This window comes from Mus caroli, chromosome 5, assembly GCF_900094665.2.
Source record: "Mus caroli chromosome 5, CAROLI_EIJ_v1.1, whole genome shotgun sequence".
Taxonomy (NCBI): Eukaryota; Metazoa; Chordata; class Mammalia; order Rodentia; family Muridae; genus Mus; species Mus caroli.
Window position 1 is genome coordinate 130216005 of NC_034574.1, and position 20879 is coordinate 130236883.

Sequence of the window (20879 nt, forward strand, 5' to 3'; positions counted from 1 at the left end):
ATCTCTCTCTCTGTCTCTCTCCTGCCCCCATTCTCCCTGTCTCCTTCCTCCCCTCAGTTCCTTGATGTTGTCCACTACTGTCTCACAAGTTTCTGGGGATTCTCCTATCTTCTTCTCAGGACTCCCAGGGCAAGCCCTAGAATTAAAGACTCAGGTTACCATGGCCAGTTCACAAGGGTTGTGCGGACTCAAAACTCAGGTTATCATGCTCACTCCACAAACGTTTTGCCCAGTGACTCACCTCTGCAGCGCTCAGCAGTACCCCCAGGGGGTGCCCACTCACCGGGATGATAGCACCCTGGGCGTCTTTGCAGTCACACTCAGCCCTGAGCACACACTTGTCACTGTTCAGCACGTAGCCAGATTGGCACACGCAGCCCTCCTTGCAGGTGGAGGGGACTTTAGGGCTGATATCTTTGCAGAGGCCCTCTGGGTCCAAGCAGGAAGGCAGGCAGGAGGGAAGGCAGCTGGTGTACTGGGTGTGGGCCGGGCACTGGAGAGCTATGAGGTAGGAGAGAGGTTAGTGGAGACTAACAGAGGGGGTCCAGTGAGTCAGACACTGTTAAAAAAAAATCAAGCTGGACAAACCAACAGCAGAGCCTCCCACCCCGTTCTGTTCTTCATTCAGCAAACATTTATGGAGGATGCTGGTATGCTGAGCACTGAGGCACAAACTGGAAGATTCCATCTCTAGGTCAATGTGGAAGACTACTGGGAGACTAGTATTGAGAAGACACGCGGGCCAGCAGTGATTCCTGAGTCCCAAGCTCTTTGGGCAGGGCACCAAGTTCCTTCTCGCCCCCACCTCTGACTTTTCTAGCCACGCCAGCTACCACCGCAGGCCCAGGGATGGCCCCTTACTGATTTTGGTGCAAGTACTGCTGCCTTCACTGCTGTCCTTGCAGTAGGTCTCTGGGGGACACTGGAAATTCTGGCACTGGATTTTGCCTTCCACGCAGGCACAGCTCTGGGTACAGCCTTTGGAGGTCCAGGTCTTGCCTGCCTGCAGAAGGTGGGTAATGAGAAGGGATGTGGAGCCCGAGGAGGTGCTCCAGTGGGCCCAGCTAAGGCTCAGGCCTGAATGGTTTATGCATGCTCTCCCTAACCACTTTCCACATCTAAGTCATACAGGAGGGAAGGTGTGTTGCTGTGGGCCAGACACTGCGGAGCTAACGGGCAGACAGATTTTTACTTCCTTAGACCCCCCCAACTCAGACTGTCTCCACTAACTGCAATTATTTGCTAACACCCCAAGTCTAAGGCGGGGGTTAGATTAGGGTGTAGAGAGCATTACAGAAAGAATCCTTTCATGGGAGCTACTATATGGCTCTCTTAGAATACTGGCCTACTGTGTTTCAGGCCCTGAGCTGGCCTACTATGTGTCGGGCTCTGAGCAGTCTTCTCATTCCAGGGCCAGACTTTGAGAACAGGGCATCCCAGGCTGAGAGAAGCAGAGAAAAGGAACAACTGGCCCTCAGTCCCAGTCCTCACATACACTCACCGGGATGATGGCACCCCGAGCATCTTTACAGCCGCACTGTGTTCTGGGCACACATTTGTCCTCACTGAACACAAAGCCATGGTTGCAAAGACATCCCTCCCTGCAGCTGGAGGGGACACTTGGGCTGGTGACCTCACAGCGGTTGGAACAAGAAGGCACACAGGAGGGAAGGCAGTCTGTGAATTGGCTGTTGGTTGGGCATTGTAGAGCTACAGTGTGGAAGGAGAGTGGTTAGTGGAAAGAGGCCCAAAATAGCAGGGATTGGGGGATAAGCTGAATTACAGGGGAGTCTGGGCTCATTTACCCCTTTTGTTTTTGTTTTTGTTTTTCTTTAAAAAGATTTATTTATTAACTATACTTATATAACTACACTGTAGCTGTCTTCAGACACACCAGAAGAGGGCATCAGAACCCATTACAGATGGTTATGAGCCACCATGTGGTTGCTGGGAATTGAACTCAGGACCTCTGGAAGAGCAGTCAGTGCTCTTGACCACTGAGCCATCCCTCCAGCCTCCCCCCTTTGGTTATTCATCCAGCAAACAGTTTCTAAGCTGTGGTGCCAAGCCATGAGGAGCCATGTAAGAAGATGGCGCTCCCAAGCCAATATAGGAGACTAACCGTGAGAAGCTAACACTGAAAAGAGACTCAACCCAGCCACAGATCCCCAGAGTCCCTCTCAACTGTGACACTTCCGATCTCCTACACCTAAAGCCTAGAGACCAAGGTCCTTCTTGCTCTGCCTCTGACCCCTGTCCACAAGCACACCCTCCCTGCTCGCTCCCTTACTGATTTCGGTGCAGTTAGAGCTGCCATTATCCCCATTCTTGCAGTAGGTCCCTGAGGGACACTTGAAATTTCTGCAGTGGATGGCCCCTGCTGAGCAGGTACAGGACTGGGTGCAGCCCCTGGAGATCCACGTCTTGTCTGCCTGCAGATGCCATGGGAAGAGAAAACACCCGATGACCACGGTCCAGTTCTAAAGAGACAGTGTCACATCCTGCTTGAAGGACTGTCACCTGCCTTTCCTAGCTGAAGGCGCATCCTCCGCTGACTCAGCACTATCGGTTAGAAATACATTTTTAATTGCAGCTGGTGCGGCACAGCAGGATAGTGTCTAACTAGACTTTCCCAGTGACGTAATGGGGGCATGTCTAGAGCTCCCCGTGAGGGTCAGATGGCCAGTGAAGGACCTGACCCATCTTCTCAGGATCATCTCAGGCAGGAGGAGCAGAAAGGAGAAGGCCCCCAACCCCACTTTGTATTTACATATGATTCATGCGCGTATCTGAGTACACGTATGGTTTGAGAACAGAGCATAACCCAGGTGTCAATCCCCACAGCTGGTATTGAGACAAAAATCTGTCTCTTTGATGTCATACACCTCTCTCTCTACCCATACAGAATTCATTGCAATTTCAGAGATTCTTCTGTCTCCAGCTTCTGTCCCTGGGATTAGAGACACAGGGTCCATGCCCCATCTACATGGACTGTGGTGATTCAAACTCAGGTCCTCACACTTTCTGAGTGAATATTCTACCCAGTTAGCCATCCCTCTAGCCTTACCAAGGCCATCCCCCCCCCCCCACACACACACACACACTCACCGAAATGAAAGCACCCTGGGTGTTTTTGCAGCCGCAGAAGATTCTGAGCACACACTTGTTTTTATGCATCAGGTAGCCAGGTTGGCAGATGCAGCCCTCCCTGCAGGTGGAGGGAGCTTTAGGGCTGGTGCCCTCACAGAGGCCCTCTGGGTCCAAGCACGAGGGTGGACAGGATGGAAGGCAGTTGGTGTAGCGGCTATGGGCCGGGCACTGCAGAGCTATAATATAGAGGGAAATTAGAACTAGTAGAGAGGACCAGAAGGGTCAGAGGAAGCAGAGGCTACAGGAACCATGCTGGGCGGAAAGATAACAGAGTTTGTCTGTCTTGTCTGTTTGTTTTTCCTTTTGTTATTGATTGGACAAATATTTATTGTTCATGAACTGTGTGTCAGGGCCAGAGAGCAGCTAAGAGTATGGATACGGGGCTGGAGAGATGCTCAGTGGTTAAAAGCATTTGCTTGTCTTCCAGAGGAACTGAGTTTGCTTCCCAGTACCCATAAGCACCTGGAAGCTCCAGCTCCAGGTCTAACAGCCTCTTTTGACCCCTGCCACCCCTCATCTGCACACACATGGAATCTACACACATAGACATATACAATTAAACATAAATAAAAAGAAATACATTTATTAATTTAAAAATATGTTGATCTTTAAATCAGATGAGGCTAATCATTGAGAGACTAGTACTGACTAGTACTGACTAGTACTGGCTAGTCCAGTGTGGGTGCTCAGAATTCCTCTCCACCATGACACCTCCGTATCCCTGACTTCTTATGCCCACAACGAAGCTCCTTCTTGCCTTGCCTCTTGACTCTCCAGTCATGAGCACACCCTCCCCACCCTTGGCCATGGCTCCCTTACTGATATTGGTGCAGTTACTGCTGCCATCCTTGAGGTCCTTGCAGTAAGTCTTCAAGGGACACTGAAAATTCTGGCACTGGATGGCCCCTCCCGTGCAGTTACAGCTCTGAGTACAGCCGCTGGTGATCCAGGTCTTGCCTTCCTGCAAAAGCCATAGGGAGAGAAAGCAAGTTACAAAGACAGGTGCCAGTTCTGAGTAATTCTTGCCTCCTATGAAGAGCTTCGTGTGTGCCATCAGCAGGTTCTACCCCACTGACTAAAACAAACATGGAAACATGGAAGGAAAGTATGCAAGGAGAAAAGACATCATGGGCTGTTAACACATCTCAGTCTAGTAAGGGGCTGGTCTGTTGCTCACTGGTAGAGCTGAGATCTAGAGTCCTCTGTTGGGTATCTGGGAGTATAGCTCAGATGCAGAGCCTCTGTCTAGAATCCTCCAGTAAAAGGCTCATAGTGGCTCATGGGTAGACATGAGGCCTAGAATCCTTCAATGGAAACCTGGGATTGTAGCTCAAACGCAGAACCTTTACCTAGAATCCTTTAAGGCTATCTGGGGGCATGACTTAGTGGTAGAGCAATTGCCTAGCATCTGCTACTATGGGACTGAGAACATGGGTCAGTTTGAGAACCTATGGCTAGCATCTTCTAGGGAAGGGTTTAGGGCATGGCTCATCAGTAGAGCATTTGCCTGGCAAGTTCCAGGAAAGACCAACTTCATATTACAGGACCAGCCATGTAGTTAGGCACATCTCAAGTGTAGAGAAGCAGAATAAAGGAGAAGATGACCACCCAGTCCCACTTTTAAGAAGTTTTTGTGAGTGTGTATTTGTGTGACTGTGTGAGTATGGATGCATGTACATGTGGTGGTCCGTGGACGATCTCACGTGATTGCCCTCATTTTGTATTCCTGTATTTTGCAGTCTCCCCCTGAACATCCACCCCACCATGGTTGCCTCTTTTTACTGCTCCTCACACAGGAATAGCTAGCTCATAACATTTCTAGGAAGTATCCTGACCACACACCCCACCCCCACCTCCTATCTCCTAGCTGGAGCCATGGGATGATAGACGCACACCACTAAGGCTTATGTTAGCCCATACAGAGTTATTCAGGTCCTCACACTGTGGTGAGGGGGCAAGCATTTCACCCACTGAGCTTCCTCCAGGCTCCCCACTAGTCCCCACTTGAGACGCTCACTCACTGGGATGAGAGCACCCTGGGCATCTTTGCAGCCACACTGATTTCTGAGTATACACTCGTCATTATGCAACACGTAGCCAGATTGACAGACGCAGCCCTCCTTGCAGGAGGAGAGAGAGTGGGGGCTGGGTTCCTCACAGTGGACATCCGTATGAGAGCAGGAGGGCTGACAAGAAGGCAGGCAGCTGGTGAAGTTGCTGTTGGCTGGGCACTGCAGAGCTGTGGGGGAGAGTGAGGTCAGGGGAGAGGGACACAGGTCAGAGCAAGCAGAGGCTACAGATACAACACTAGAATGCCCAAGCGAGTGTAGAGCTTTCCCCCTTCTGTTGTCCACTCATCACATATTTAGTCATTGAGAACTTTGTGCCCAGCTTCAAGGAAAGAAAGACTGGATCACTTGCGGCTGAGAGATGGTTCTGCAGTTAGGAGTGCTGCTGGTCTTGCAGAGGAACTGAGCAGGGTTCGTCTCACCCACATTGGGCTGCTCACAGTTTCTGGGGGATTCAGCTCCAAGGGGATTCAGTCCACTCCTCTGGCTGCCATGCATGTTGCACTCATGTGGACATACCCACTCACTGACATACACTAATACACACAATTTAAAGTAAGAAGTACAGATGAAGGGCTATCCCAAGCTAATGTGGGGACTAACATTCAGAACTAAGAGAGAGAAGGGACCCAGCAGAGTCAAAGGTTCCCAAAAGCCCTCCTCATTGTGGTCCTTCCTATCTCGAACCTCTGAGGCCTGGGGAACTAAGCTCCACTTTGCTCTGCCTCTGAGCTCTGTAGCTACATGCATACATTCTCCACCTCCACCATGGCTCCCTTACAGATTCTGGTACAGTTACTGTTGCCGTCCTCGATGTCTTTGCAGTAAGTCTCTGAGGGACACTGAAATTTCTTGCACTGGATGGCCCCTCCCTTGCAGGTGCAGCTTTGAGTACAGCCTCTGTTGATCCAGGTCTTATCTGCCTGCAATGCCAAGGGGAGAGAAAGGGAGTCAGGACAGAGGGACTGGTTAGAGAGAAACAGCCCTGACTCCCCTCTCAAGGGCTGCCCTCTGCCCTCTCTATCAACAGGTTAAGATTTGGAGAGAAAAGGATGCCTCTGGGGTTGTGGCACAGCTCGATAGTACAGTCTTTCAGTAAGTGGATGAGGTGTGGCTCGCTGGTAGAACTGGGGCAGAGGACTCTCTCTTAGTGCTCGGAAGCACAGCTCAGATGCAGAACCTATGACTAGAACCATCATCTAGGAATGGCAGGTATTTGGGAGGGGCTGAGAATGCTGTGTCTTAGAGATAGATCATTTACCTAGAATGGTCTAAGAGAGTCTAGGGGCATGACTCTGTAGTACAAAACTGTCTTGTATCCTCCAGTGAAAGGCTGGGGGTATGGCTCAGTTGTAGAAAACTTGTAAGGACGCTCTAAGAGGGCTTAGGTGTGGCTTAGCAGTAGAGAAATGGCCTAGGAGTCACTGGTATGAGGATAAAGACCTCGCTCATTGGTATGGCAGCTGCCAAGAATCCAGAGTGAGGTGGGGGGTGGGGGCTGAGGAGTAGCACAGAATTCTCAGTGAGGGCCAGGGAGTATATCGAAGTGTCAGAGCCCCTGGCCAGACCTCCAGAGAGGGGCTGAGGTGTGTCTCGGCAGTAGAACATTAGTTTATCATGTTCCAGGACATCACCAACCTTCACATAACAGGACCATCCATACAGACAGGTAGAAGAAAGCATAAAAGATAAAAGTGGTCCCCAGCCAGGCGTGGTGGTGCACACCTTTAGTCCCAGCACTTGGGAGGCTGAGGCAGGCAGATTTCTGAGTTGGAGGCCAGCCTGGTCTACAGAGTGAGTTCCAGGACAGCCAGGGCTATACAGAGAAACCCTGTCTCAAAACAAACAAACAAACAAATAAAAAACAAACAAAACCAACAAAAAAAAAGTGGTCCCCAATTGCACTGGCTGATTTTGTGTGTCAATCTGACATACGCCAGAGGCATCAGAGAGGAAGGAGCTTCTGTTGAGGAAATGCCTCCATGAGATCCAGCCGTAAGGCGCTTTTTCAACTAGCAATAAATGGGGGGAATGCCCAGCTCATGGTGGATGGGGGCCATCCCTGGGCTGCTGGTCCTGGGTTCTATAAGAAAGCAAGCTGAGCAAGCCATGTGAGATAAGCCAGTAAATAGCACCCTTCATAGTCTCTGCATCAGCTCCTGCCTCCAAGTTCCTGCCCTGCTTGAACTCCTGACTTCTTCCAATGATGATCTATGATTTGGAAGTGTAAGCTGCATTAAAAAAAACCCTTTCCTCCCCCAACTTGCTTTTTGGTCATGGTGTTTCATTGCAGCAGTAGAAACCCCACCTAAGACAACAATCCTGCTTTAAAAAAAAAAAAAAGCTTTAGGGAGGGGTGAAGGACACACACTTATGTGTGGCAGTCACAAGACAGTCTCTAGTGTTGGGCCTCATCTTCCACTTGTATTAAGACAGTATCTAGCTGGGCGTGGTGGCACACGCCTTTAATCCCAGCACTTGGGAGGCAGAGGCAGGTGAATTTCTGAGTTCGAGGCCAGCCTGGTCTACAAAGTGAGTTCCAGGACAGCCAGGGCTATACAGAGAAACCCTGTCTGGAAAAACCAAAAAAAAAGACAGTCTCTTTCTTCCCTTCCTACTCCCTCCTCACTCCCTCATCATGGTTGCCTCTCTCGTCTCTTTGCTGTTGTCCTTCATCCCGCCCCCACACTAGCTAGCTTTCCTGTTTCTAAGGACTCTACTGCCCCCCCACCCCCCATCTTCTAGTAGGATCCCTGGAATTACAGACACATGACACACAGCACCAAGGCTTACGTTGGTTGCACAAATTCAAACTCATGTCCTCACACTAGGGCAGGCAAACATTTTACCCACTGAGCTCTCTCCCCAGCCCTGCCCCCACCCCACCTCACTCTCCACGCCCACTCACGGGGATGAGGACACCCTGGGCGTCTTTGCAGCCACACTCAATTCTGGGCACACACTTGTTGTTAAGCACCACATAGTCAGGTTCACAGACACAGCCCTCCTGGCAGGCGGAGGGGGCTTTGGTGGTGGAGCCCTCACAGTGGCCATCAGGGTCCAAGCAGGAAGGCTGACAGGGTGGAAGGCAGTTGGTGTAGTGGCTGTGGGCGGGGCACTGCAGGGCTGTGGGGAAGAGAGAGTGAGGTTAGGGGAGAGGAACACAGTTGGCAAAGCAAGCTACAGAGAGCAGGCCAGGCAGAGCGTTCACGAGAGAGTGCGGAGGGAGCTTCTTCCGCCTTTTGGTATCCATTCAGCCGACATTTACTGAGTGTGGACTCCGCCAAGCCCCAAGGGAAGAAAGAATGGATCTCTTGGGGCCGGAGAGGTGGCTCAGCAGTTAAGCAGATTTACTACTGTTCTTGTGGTGGATCTAAGTTCAGTTTGGCCTGCTCAAAAACCTCACGGAACTCCAGCTCCAGGGCATCAGAGGTCCTCTTGTGGCTCCTGCATGCCCTGGCTCAGGTGCACATACCCATACACAGACACACCATTACACGTGCAATTAAAAATAAAATCTTTAAAAGGAAGAAGGTACATTCCAAGTTAATGTGGAGACTCAGAGCTCCATATTGTGAAGGTCAATAGTGAGAAGGAACGCAGCCCAGCCCAGCCATGGCTACCCACAGTCCATTCCCACTGTGGTGCCTCTTCTCCTTGATCCCATAGGGCAAGGGGACTAAGCTCCCTCTTGCCCTGCCCCTGGTCAGCTCTTTAGCCGTGAGCACCACCTCTCCACACTCCCCGTGGCTCACTTACTGATTGTGGCACAGTTACTCCTGTCATCCTCCATGTCCTTGCAGTAAGTCCCTGAGGAGCAGTGATATTTCTGGCACTGGATGGCCCCTCCCTTGCAGGTGCAGCTCTGAGTACAGCCTCTGTTGACCCAGGTCTTATCTGCCTGCAATGCCAAGGAGAAGGACGTGGGGGCATAGGGTTTGTTAGAGAAGGATAACCTTGCCTCCTGCCTGAGGGAGTTACCTTTGCCCTCCTTGTCTGCAGGTTCTCTGTGTATTCAGTTAGCCAACTATGGATGGAAGGTATTCAGGGGCGGGGAGTGGGGCACACTGAAGGTTGTGGGCATAGCTCAGCAGTATAGTAGATGCCTAAAATCCTCCAGGAAGTGTCTAAGCGCATAACTCAGTGAGAGAGTCCTCAACTGTGGGTCTGGAAGCATAGTTAAAATGTAGAACCTTTGCCTAGAATCTTCCGTGATAATTGGTAAGCAAGGTAGCTGTCAGGTTGTGGCTTAGAAGTGGAACACTTTCCCAGAATCCTCCAGGAGAATCTGGGGATGTGACTTAGGCCAGAATCCCTCAATAGAATATGGAAGTGTGGCTCAGAGGTAGAACACCTGTCCAGAGTCCTCCCAGAGTGTCTGGGGGCATGGCTTAGAGGTAGAGAGGGCTGGGCGTACAGTTCACTTTTAGAGCAATTGACTAGAATCTCCTAAGAGGGGCCGAGGCCATGGCATGTTCTAGAACCTAACCAACCTTTATAAACTACAAGACCAGCATACATAGACAGGAGCATGCCAGGTGGAGAGAAGCAGAAAGAAAGAAAAAGTGGCCCTCAGCCTCCCTTTTGACAAAAAGAGAGTGTTTGTGGGTGGGGAGCAGGGATGTATGCATGTTTTGAGGTCGGAGGACAATCTTAAATAGTGGTTATCAGCTTTTACTTTATACAAAGACTCTCTTCTCCCCTCTGTCCCTCCTTTCCTGCCATTCCCCCCACCTCTTTACTGTTGTCATCCACTTCTACCTAGAAGTGTCCAGGGATTACTGTCCCTGCTTTGGGAAGCTCCTAGCAGCAGCCCTGGATCAAGGTTTGCATTGATTGGATAGATTCAAATTCAGGTCTTTGTGTTAGAGGGTGGGCAAACAATCCCCCACCCCCACCCGAGCTCTCTTCAGCAAATGTTTCACTCACTGGGCCACTTCCCATCCCCCACCAACCCCATTCTCCACGCCCACTCACAGGGATGAGGACACCCTGGGCATCTTTGCAGCCACACTCAATTCTGGGCACACACTTGTTGTTAAGAACCACATAGTCAGGTTCACAGACACAACCCTCCTGGCAGGCAGAGGGGACTTTGGTACTAGAACCCTCACAGTGGCCATCAGGGTCCGAGCAGGAAGGCTGACAGGGTGGAAGGCAGTTGGTGTAGTGGCTGTGGGCCGGGCACTGGAGAGCTAGGGGGTGGAGGGAGACTAGAATTAGTGGAGATGACCTAGAAGGTCCAAGTGAGCAAGCTACAGAAAACAGAGCAGGGGACGGAGAGGTGGTTCAGCCTTTAAGATTGCTTGCTGCTCTTACATGGGACTTGAATTCAGCATCTAGGTAAGGTGACTCAATACTTCATATAACTCCACCTTCAGGGCCTCAGCATTCCTTCTGGCCCCCACATGCACTACACTCACAGGCACAAACACACACACACAGGCACAGCACTATATGTACATTAAAAGCATCTTTTAAAAGGATGTAGACCTTCCAGCTCAGTTTGGAGATTAACAATCTAAGACTAAGACTAACAGTGATGAGGAATCCAGTCCACCCATGAGTACTCACACTCCCCGCAGTGGTACCCCCCCCCCCCCAGATCTTACAAGCCCGGAGGACCAAGTTCCTCCTCCTTTCCCTTCTGATGCCTCCAGCCATGAGCACACCCTCCCCACCCTCCGCCATGGCTCCTTACGGATACTGGTGCAGTTGCTGTTGCCATCCTCCAGGTCCTGGCAGTATGCCTCTGAGGGACACTTGAAATTCTGGCACTGGATGGCCCCTCCCATGCAAGAACAGCTCTGGGTGCAGCCCCTGTTGACCCAAGTCTTATCTGCCTGCAGAAACCAAGGCGAGAGGAAGGGAGTCAGGACAGAGGGACTGGTTCTAAGGAAACAGCCTGACCTCTTGTTTGACCCTTGCCCTCCCTATAAACACATGCCACATCTATCCTAAACATGGAAGGAAGAGATTTGGGGGACATGCATCTCGGGCTATGGACATAGCTTAGTGGTACAGAGCATGCCTAGAACCCTGCACTAAGGTGCGGCTCAATGTTAGAGCTTAAGCCTATAATCTTCAGTTGGTGGCTTGGGAGCATAGCCCAGATACAGAAATCTGTAGAACACTTGCCAGGAGTCCTCTAAGAAGCTATAGAAGATGGGTTAAGAGGTAGAACATTTGCCTAGAATTCTCCAGTGAGTGGCTAGGGGCCTGGCTCATTATAGAGAATCTGCTAGGATTCCTCAGTGAGGGTGGAGGAGGCTGTGGTTCAGTGACAGACCTCAGTCCTCAAGTTGAGTGCTACATAATGTAACCTAGTCTCATATCTGCAGGAGGGGACAGGAGCATAGATCAGCAGAACACTGGCCTAATATTTTCTAGGACTTCCTTTTGTTTTTGAGATGGGCTTTCTCTGTGTAGTCCTGGTTGTCCTGGAACTCGCTGTGTAGACCAGCCTGGCCTCAGATCCACTTGCTTCTGCCTCCTGATTGCTGGGGTTAAAGGTGTGCACCACTTTCTAACCTTTATCCATTCAGATAGCAGCATCCCAGGTAGAGAGAAGCAGAAGAGAGGAGGCTCATTTTCTTTTCTTTTTTCTTTTGTTTTTGTTTGTTTGTTTGTTTGTTTGTTTTGTTTTGAGACAGGATCTCACTTTGTAGCCCTGCCTGTCCTGGAACTCACTTTGTACACCTAGCTGGTCTCAAACTCACAGAGATCTACCTGTCTGTGTATCTGTATCTGTGTGTCTCTGTCTGTGCCTGTGTCTATGTGCTTGTGTATCTGTATCTGTATCTGTATCTGTGTGTCTCTGTCTGTGCCTGTGTCTATGTGCCTGTGTATCTGTATCTGTGTATCTGTGTGTCTGTTTGTCTGTGTCTGTGTGCCTGTGTATCTGTATCTGTGTATCTGTGTGTCTGTCTGTGTTTGCGTGTCTGTGTATTAGTGTGTCTATGCCTTTGTCTGTGTGTCTCTGTCTGTGCCTTTGTGTGTGTGTCTGTGCCTATGTATTTGTGTGTCTGTGCCTGTGTATCTGCGTATCAGTGTGTCTGTGTGTCTGTGTGCCTGTGCCTTTGCCTGTGTCTGTGTCTGTGTATCTGTATCTGTGTGCCTGTGCCTGTGCCTGTGACTCTGCTTCCTGAGTGCTGGGCTTAAAGAAATGTGCCATCATATATAACAGTTGTATAGCTTGGTCGTCATGTAGGATTCCTAAAAGTAAGAGCAGGGGCTGTCTCTGCCTCTGTCTTTGGATCCTTTCCTGCTCACCTAGCCTCAATAGGTGAAGATGCACCTAGTCTACTGCAACATGATATGCTGAGGCTGAGTAATACCCGTGGGAGGCCTCCCCTTTTTTGAAGAGAAAGGGAGAAGGAATGGATGGTGGGAGGGGAGGGGAGGGCAGGGGAGGGGGAAAGAACTGAGAGGGGAGGAGGGAGGGGAAACGAAGATCTAGATGTAAAGGAAATAAACAAACGAACTTTAAAAAAGAAAAAAGGAATATGCTACCATGCTCAATACAATACTAGTTTTTAGAACAAATGTGTGTGTGTACATGTATGCGCATGTGTATGTGTATGTATGTATGTATGTGTGCATGTGCATGTTTGTGTTTTCTCTGGCATGGTTATAAATAGGAGTGCATGTATCTGGAGAAGCCAGAGGAAAACCTCAGGTGTTGGTCCTCACTTTCTACAGCGCTCTCCCCCCCCTTTTCCTGTTCTTCACTGCTGCCCACACAGGAGTATCTAGCCCTTAAGTTTCTGGGGATTCTCCCGTCCCTGTTCCCCAAATCCCAGTAGGAGCCTGTGGAATTAGAGGCAGACTGCCGTGGTTTACATGGGTTGTAGGAATTCAAACTCAGGGTCCTAAACTTCCAGAGCAAATGTTTTCACACTGAGCCATTTCCCAGCCCCCACCAACCCCACTCTCCACGCCCACTCACCGGGATGAGAACACCCTGAGCATCTTTGCAGCCACACTCAATTCTGAGCACACACTTGTCGTTACTCAGCACATAGTCAGGTTCACAAATGCAGCCCTCCTTGCAGGTGGAGGGGGCTTCGGGGCTGGTGCCTCTACAGAGGCCATCTGGGTCAGAGCAGGAAGGCAGGCAGGAGGGAAGGCAGTGGGTGTAGAGGCTGTGGTCCGGGCACTGCAGAGCTATAGGGGAAAGAGAGAGTGGGGGTAAGTGGAGAGACCCACAGGGGGCTTAAAGAAGCACACGCTATAGAAACAGAAGAAGCTAGAATGTTCAAGAGAACTTGAAGGTAGGTTTTTGGGTTCCCCCCACCCAAATATTTACTGACCACAGGCTGTGTGCCAATCCCCTAGGAAAGGAAGTAATGAGAATGGATCTTCTGAGTTATTATGGGGTGGTAACCATGAGGAAACCAAGTCTAAGAAAGTAAGTATCCAGCCCAAAAATTGGTCCCCAGAATCTCTCCTCACTGTGTTACCTCCTACCCCTGACCTCTCAGGCCCAGGGGACTAAGCTCCCTCTGGCCGTGCCCCTGATCTTTCCAGTCATGAACAGCCCCCCACTGTTTCTGTGGTCCTCTTACTGATTTCAGTGCAGTTACTGGTGTCATCCTTGATGTCCTTGCAGTAGGTCCCTGAGGGACACTGGAAGTCCCTGCAGTGGATGGTCCCTGTCACACAGGTACAGATTTGTGTGCAGCCTTTGTTGATCCAGGTCTTGTCTGCCTACAAAAGCCACGGGAGTTAAAAAGTGGAGCAGGGGCAGAAAGTCTGGTTAGAGGGCCACAGCCTCATCTCTCTGAAGTGCTGACCTTTGCCCTTCATATCTGCATGTTTCACATCTAGTCAGTCAATCAATTATTAATGGAAAATTGGGGGTAGGGGTGGGGGTGAGACCTGTGTGATTGGTAGAGCACCTGCCTAGAAGCTCCCATCAAAAACCCTTCCAGAGCAACTTTGTGGTATCCATCAGGCCTCTAATCTTCCCTTGGTGGCCTGGGGGGCACAGGGCAGTTCACATAGCTTCTGACGACAGATGATTTACCTGTGGAGGCTCAGCTACAGAGCACTCAGCTAGTATGTTCCAGAACCTGATCAACCCTCACACTCCAGAGGCAGCCACGAAGTCATGCATACAGACAGGCGCATCCCATGTGCACAAGGCAGAAGGGAAGTTGCCCTAATGGCACTTTTCAAAACGATCTTTGTGTGCGAGTAGGTGCATGTATGTGTGCGGAACTACAGCACATGTTTGTGTAGAAGTCAGAGGATGGTCCAAACCTTCCATTGCATATTGACACAGTGCTCTCCCCCTTCCCCTTCCCCCCTCCCACCCTTTTGGCTGTTGGTCTCCTCCACTGAGCTCACAGCACAAGCTAGCCCTCAAGTTTCTAGGGATTCTCCTGTCTCTGCCTCCCATCTCCCAGTAGGAGCGCTGGATTACAGGCACAGGCCACCCATCCAGTTCACATGCATTGCAAAAATTCAAACGTAGGTCCGCATTCTTTTGGTGCATATACCTTACCCACTGAGTCATCACCCCAGCACCCCCCACTCCGCATCCCACTCTCCACGCCCACTCACGGGGATGAGGACACCCTGGGCGTCTTTGCAGCCACACTCAATTCTGGGCACACACTTGTTGTTAAGAACCACATAGTCAGGTTCACAGACACAGCCCTCCTGGCAGGCGGAGGGGGCTTTGGTGGTGAAGCCCTCACAGTGGCCTTCTGGGTCCAAGCAGGAAGGCTGACAGGGTGGAAGGCAGTTAGTGAAGCTGCTGTGGGCGGGGCACTGCAGAGCTGTGGATTAGAGGGAAAGCTGGGTTAGTGGAAAAGATTAGAGGGGCTCAGGAAACAGTAGCTATGGAAACCAGGTGTGGCTGAAGGCCAACAGAGCTTTGAGGGTTTTTTTTTCCTCCCTTGTATTATTCATTCAGTAAACATTTACTGAGCATGCGATGCATGCTAAGCTCCAAGGAATGAAGTAATAAAATGGGTCTCCCAGTTCGTCATGGGATACTAACCGTGGAGAGACAAATGCTGAGAAAGGACCAGGTGAGTTATGGGTCAGAATCTCTCCCCTCTATCACTGACCTCCAAGGCCTGGGGAGCTAACCTTCTCCGCCCTGCCTCTGAGCCCTTTAGTCATGAGCATTCCCGCTCCGTCTTCCCCCAGGTGGCTCCCTTACTGATATTGGCACAGTTACTGGTGCCATCCTCAATGTCCTGGCAGTAAGTCCCCGAGGGACACTGGAAATTCTGGCATCGAATGACCCCTTCCATGCAGTCACAGCTCTGGGAACAGCCTCTGGAGGTCCAGCTCTTGCCTGCCTGAAGAAGCCATGGGGAAAACAAAGAAAATGAGGAAGAACAGGCTGGTTCGAGGGATACAGACACATGCACGGTCCAAAGGGCTTTGATCTGCCCTCCCTATTTGTAGATTTAGCATCTAGTGTGTCAATCACCCGCAGGGGGAAACAAGAAACCTCTACATCTTGTCAGGATGTGGTGGCATGATGCCTTCAGTCCAGGCACTCAGGAAGCAGAAGCAGGTGGATCTCTGTAAGTTCTAGGTCAGCCAGAGCTACACAGTGGGATCCTTTCTCAAAAGAACAAAAACAAGCAAACGACTACATGCTGCACCTGAGGCTGTGGGTAGAGTGCTTGCCTGGAATCCTCCTGTGGGAGTGCCTCCCTAGTGAAGGGAATGGCTGGCTGTTAGAGCTCAGGCCTAGAATCTTTCAATGGAAGCCTGGTATGTAGGTCAGCCATAGAACACCAGAGTAGGACCCAACTGATAGGCAGGGTGGGAGGTGAGGGTGGGGCATGTACTAGAGTAAAGGACCTGTCTAGAATCCCCCAGTAAAGGGCTTGGGGTGCAGCTCACAGATAGCCGACCTAGCCTATGGCAGGCCCTGACCAACCAAGGAATGACATTCTGGTTGGAGAGAAGCAGAGGAAACTAGAAAGTGGCCACCAAACCTATTTAAAAAATACATACATACATACATACAAACATACATATATACATATAAACATACATACATACATGCATGCATACATACACACATACATACATACATATATACATACAAACATACATATAAACATACATGCATGCATGCATACATACATACATACATACATACATACATGCATGCATGCATGCATTGCTCTCTACAAGACTAGTTAGTTCCCACCTCCTGGAGACCCACCAGTATTCACCTACAGGAGCACTGTGAGTTCAGAGCCACTGTAATAGCTTTTGTGGGTTGTGGTAATTTGAACCCAGGTCCTCATAGTTGCACTATGATTGGTGGCCATTTTTGGTTGTCAATTTGATTACATCTGGAATGAGCTAACACCCAAATGACTGAGCACACCTATGAGTGATTTCCTTTCTTAATCGAATCATTTGAAGATGGAAGACCCACTTCGAATCTGGATCTTTGAGGCGAGAAGATTCACCTTTAATATGGACCGCACCTTGTGCTGGCAGTTTATATGAGGGACATGGAAGGAGGAAGCTTTCTCTCTGTGTGAGTGCTCCTCTAGCAAGTCCATTCCTTCACTGGCATTAAAGCCTACTTCTGTGGGATTCTGGGATATACTAAAATCAGTATATGCCTGAGAGATGCAGCCTCATAGACTGAGCAACTACTAGATTCTTGGACCTTCCATTTATAGTCAGTCATTGCTGGGTTAGCTGGACCACAGAGTGTAAGTCACTCTAATACATTCCCTTTCTATACACAGTCATTCCATACCCTCTGTTACTCTAGAGAACTCTGATCAATACACCCAAGAGACTGACCCACCAAGCACCCTCAAACCCACTTTCTATGCCAACTCACAGGGATGAAGCCACCCTGGGCATGTTGGCAGCCACACTCAATTCTGAGCACACACTTGTTGTTGCGCAGCACATAGCCAGGTTGACACATGCAGCCCTCTTCGCAGTTAGAGTGGGCATTGGTGCTGATGCCCTCACAGTGGCCATCGGGGTCAGAGCAGGAAGGATGACAGGGGGGAAGGCAGTCTGTGAACTTGCTGTGGGCCGGGCACTGCAGAGCTACGGGGTTGAAGGAGAAAGGGGTTAGTGGAGAGAGTAGAGGGGCCCCATAGAACACAGAAACCAAGCAGGGTAGAATAACTGAGAGATCTCGGGGCTCCCCCTTTCATTGTGCATTCGACAAACATCTCTGACAGTGGACTATATGCCAAGACATAGAGAAGAAAGGAGGAAGAGTGTGGGAGAGCAACCACTTAGAGACTGACACTAAGAACAGTCCTAGCTCAACATGAGCATCAGAGGCTTTTTTTAAACTAGGGTAGCTCTTACCGCTGAGCTTTAGGCCTAGAGGGCCCAGATCCTTCTTGTCCTGCCTCTGACTTTTCCTGCCTCGCGCACACCCTCCCACCTTGCCCATGGCTCCCTTACAGATTTTGACACAGTTACTGCCGCCATCATTGCTGTTCTTGCAGTATGTCCCTGGGGGACACTGGAAATCCCAGCACCTCATGGTTCCTTTCATGCAGGTACAGCTCTGGGTACAGTCTTCGGATAGCCACGTCTTGCCTGCCTACAGAAGTCAGGGGATAAGAAGCTGAGAGGACATTCATTCTTTGTTATCCCCCCAGCAACTGTTTACTGAGTGTGCACTATATGCCACACCCTTGGAAAAGAAGAAGATGGATCCAGCTCTTGCCTTCCCGCAGAAGCCATGTGAAGGGAAAGATAGTAAGGGGGCAGGGAGAGATGCTTCAGGAGAGACAGCTTCCCTCCTGTTGAAGGACAGGAGGCCTTGTCTGTCTGCAGGTTTCACCTCTACTGAGTCAATAAACCACAGATGGGAAAAATTACATCTGAGGCTGGAGGTGGGGTCCAGGAAAGAGCTAATAGTAGAGTCAGTCCCCTAGCAAGTGGTTGGGGACATAGTGCAGAGGTAGCGCACCGTCGTGGCCTGTACTAAGCCCTGACCAATTTCCGTACTTCAGGGCCATTGATCCAGACTAGTTCGTTCCAGTCTGAGAGAAGCAATGGAAAGAAGGACGTGACCACCAATCCTACTTTCTCCTCCCACTCACCGGGATGAAGACACCCTGAGCATCTTCACAGCCACAATGAGATCTGAGCACACACTTGTTGTTATGTAGCACATAGCCAGGCTGGCAGATGCAGCCCTCCCTGCAGGTGGCGGGGACTTTGTGGCCAGAGCCCTCACAGCGGCTGTCTGGGTCCAAGCAGGAAGGTGGACAGGAGGGAAGGCAGTTTGTGTAGTGACTGTGAGCTGGACACTCCAGAGCTATGGATCAGAGGGACACTGGTATCAGTCACAAGAGCCAGAAGGGGCCCAAGGTGCAGAAACCAGGGTGGGTTCAATCAACAGAACTTGTCTCCTATTTTATTATTTATTCAACATTGACTGAGTATGGGCTGTGTGCATAGCCCTGAAGAAATAAATGAGGCAGTAAACAAACAAACAAACAAACAAACAAGGTTCTTTTAAGTTAATGTGGGAAACTTATCCAGGTCGGCCAGTAACAGCAAAGTGACCTTCATGTCCCCAGTCGGTAAATATAAGACATACAGGACATACAGTTGAGTACTAGGTATAATGTGGCCACAGGGCAGTGAGGGAAACTATCAAGAACTTAAAATGGTCTTTAAGGGAAAGAGCTATGTGTAGTGCCTCATAGCTCTAAACTACCAGCACTCAGGGGACAGAGCAGGGGGATCCAGAATCAAGGCTATCCTTGGCTAGGCAAGTGAGTTTTAACAACAGAGAGAGACAGCTCAACAGATTTCCCAGCAGGTAACGATGCTTGCTGTCAAGTCTGATGACCTGAATTGAATTTCTGGGATCTGACATAGTGAAAAGAGAGATCCAACTCCCCAAAATTGTCTTCTGACCTCTGCATGTCTAGGGCTACACATTTGCACACATGTACATGTACGCACACACACACACAAATAATAAATAAATAAATAAATAAATGTAATAAACAATGCAAAATAGAAAGTGAGCCAATGGAATGTATAGTGCATTCATGGATGGGCAGAGTCAGCAATATGCAGTTCACATCAGCTATCCCTAAGTTAACTAACTTGTTCTTTCCCCAGCCCATCACTGGTAGAGTGACTAGGAAGTCACTCTACCACTGTGCTATACTCCTGGCCTGGCTAACTTAGCATGTATGCCATATTATATATATCAGAAGCCATCTAGAGATGGCTGAAAGTATATTGGAGGTTGTCCATAGGTACTGTGAAGACACTATGCCACCATATGAAAGGGACACAGACGTCCTCAGATGCTGCTGCCCTTGTGGTTCCTGGACCCAGTCAGAACCCTGTTGAGATGGAGGACAACTACAAATACAAAAACATTTAATCAGTCCTTGCTTTACATTTTAAGATTCTTTTTTACTTCTATGTGTATATGTATGTGCATGTGTGCATGCATGCTTGTGTGTGGATTTGTGTGTGTGATGTGGGTAAGGGTACCCATGGAGACCAGAAAAGTATTGGGTTCCCTGGAGACGGAGTGACAGTGGTTTGTCAGCCACCTGATGTGGATGTTAGGAACTGAACTTGAGTCCTTTGCAAAAAGTGCTACGCCGGGCGTGGTGGCGCACGCCTTTAATCCCAGCACTNGGGAGGCAGAGGCAGGCGGATTTCTGAGTTCGAGGCCAGCCTGGTCTACAAAGTGAGTTCCAGGACAGCCAAGGCTACACAGAGAAACCCTGCCCCGAAAAAAAAAAAAAAAAAAAAAAAAGCAAAAAGTGCTGAGTCATCTTTCCAGTCCCCTTTTAAAAATGTAAAGGTTCTTGATTTATGACGAGGGTTACACAATTGTAAAGATTCTAAAAGTGCCCTTGCCTCCTGAGCCTTATTTATTTATTTTAGTTATACAACTTAGCCCAGCACGCTGGTATCAGAGGATTGGAAGTACAAGGTGGTGTTTGGCTCCCTAGGAAGTCTGAGGCCAGTCTGGGTGCATGACCATAAGGAAACAGCATTTTCTAGATACAACAGGATACTTGTATATGTTGACTCACAGTGGTTGAGACAACATGCACAAGATTTGCACAAGTTCAAGTCAAACAAAATCTCAGCATGGAGAAGGGAAATGTGAATGAACCTTACACACACACACACACACACACACACACACACACACACACACCCCCGACAGCTGAAGAGCTACTAGCAACTGATATCTGATAGGAGACAGAGTCAGTTTTCTTTAGTGGTATAGTTCCTGGGAGGTACAATGTACTCCAGGATGCCTACATGCCTGCCAAAAACATTGCCAACAACAACAACAACAACAAACTCACAACAACAAAAAACTAGCACATGCCTTTGATCCCAGCACTTGGGAGGCAGAGGCAGGTGGATCTCTGTGAGTTTGAGGCCAGCCCAATCTACAGAATAGCCAAAGCTGCACAGGGAGACTCTGTTTTGAAAAACCAAAGGAGGGGGGAGAAGAAGGAGGAGGAGGGGGAGGAGGGAGAGGAGGAGGAGAAGGAGAGAGAGGAGGAGGAGGAGGAGGAGGAGGCATATAATACATATAAATGTATATGCATACATATATAGTTTAAATGAAGCTATGTCACTTGGGCTGACAATACTCAATAGACTAACAAAAACCGCAGTAAAGGGTGTGAG

General features: G+C 49.6%; 1 protein-coding gene across 1 annotated transcript in view; it reads right to left on the reverse strand.

Moving 5' to 3' along the window:
• Positions 1-20879, reverse strand: part of Zan (zonadhesin) — a 97692-nt gene that overhangs the window by 32237 nt on the left and 44576 nt on the right. Inside the window, exons 37-55 of the mRNA XM_021163424.1 lie at positions 18293-18510; positions 17646-17787; positions 17059-17276; positions 15394-15535; positions 14787-15004; positions 13787-13928; positions 13168-13385; positions 10921-11062; positions 10197-10414; positions 8979-9120; positions 8128-8345; positions 6001-6142; positions 5172-5389; positions 3970-4111; positions 3109-3326; positions 2291-2432; positions 1502-1710; positions 862-1003; positions 284-501 (exon numbers count right to left, since the gene is read on the reverse strand). Of these exons, the coding sequence (XP_021019083.1) occupies positions 284-501; positions 862-1003; positions 1502-1710; positions 2291-2432; positions 3109-3326; positions 3970-4111; positions 5172-5389; positions 6001-6142; positions 8128-8345; positions 8979-9120; positions 10197-10414; positions 10921-11062; positions 13168-13385; positions 13787-13928; positions 14787-15004; positions 15394-15535; positions 17059-17276; positions 17646-17787; positions 18293-18510 (3449 nt within the window). The remainder of the gene's footprint in view (positions 1-283; positions 502-861; positions 1004-1501; positions 1711-2290; positions 2433-3108; positions 3327-3969; positions 4112-5171; positions 5390-6000; positions 6143-8127; positions 8346-8978; positions 9121-10196; positions 10415-10920; positions 11063-13167; positions 13386-13786; positions 13929-14786; positions 15005-15393; positions 15536-17058; positions 17277-17645; positions 17788-18292; positions 18511-20879) is intronic.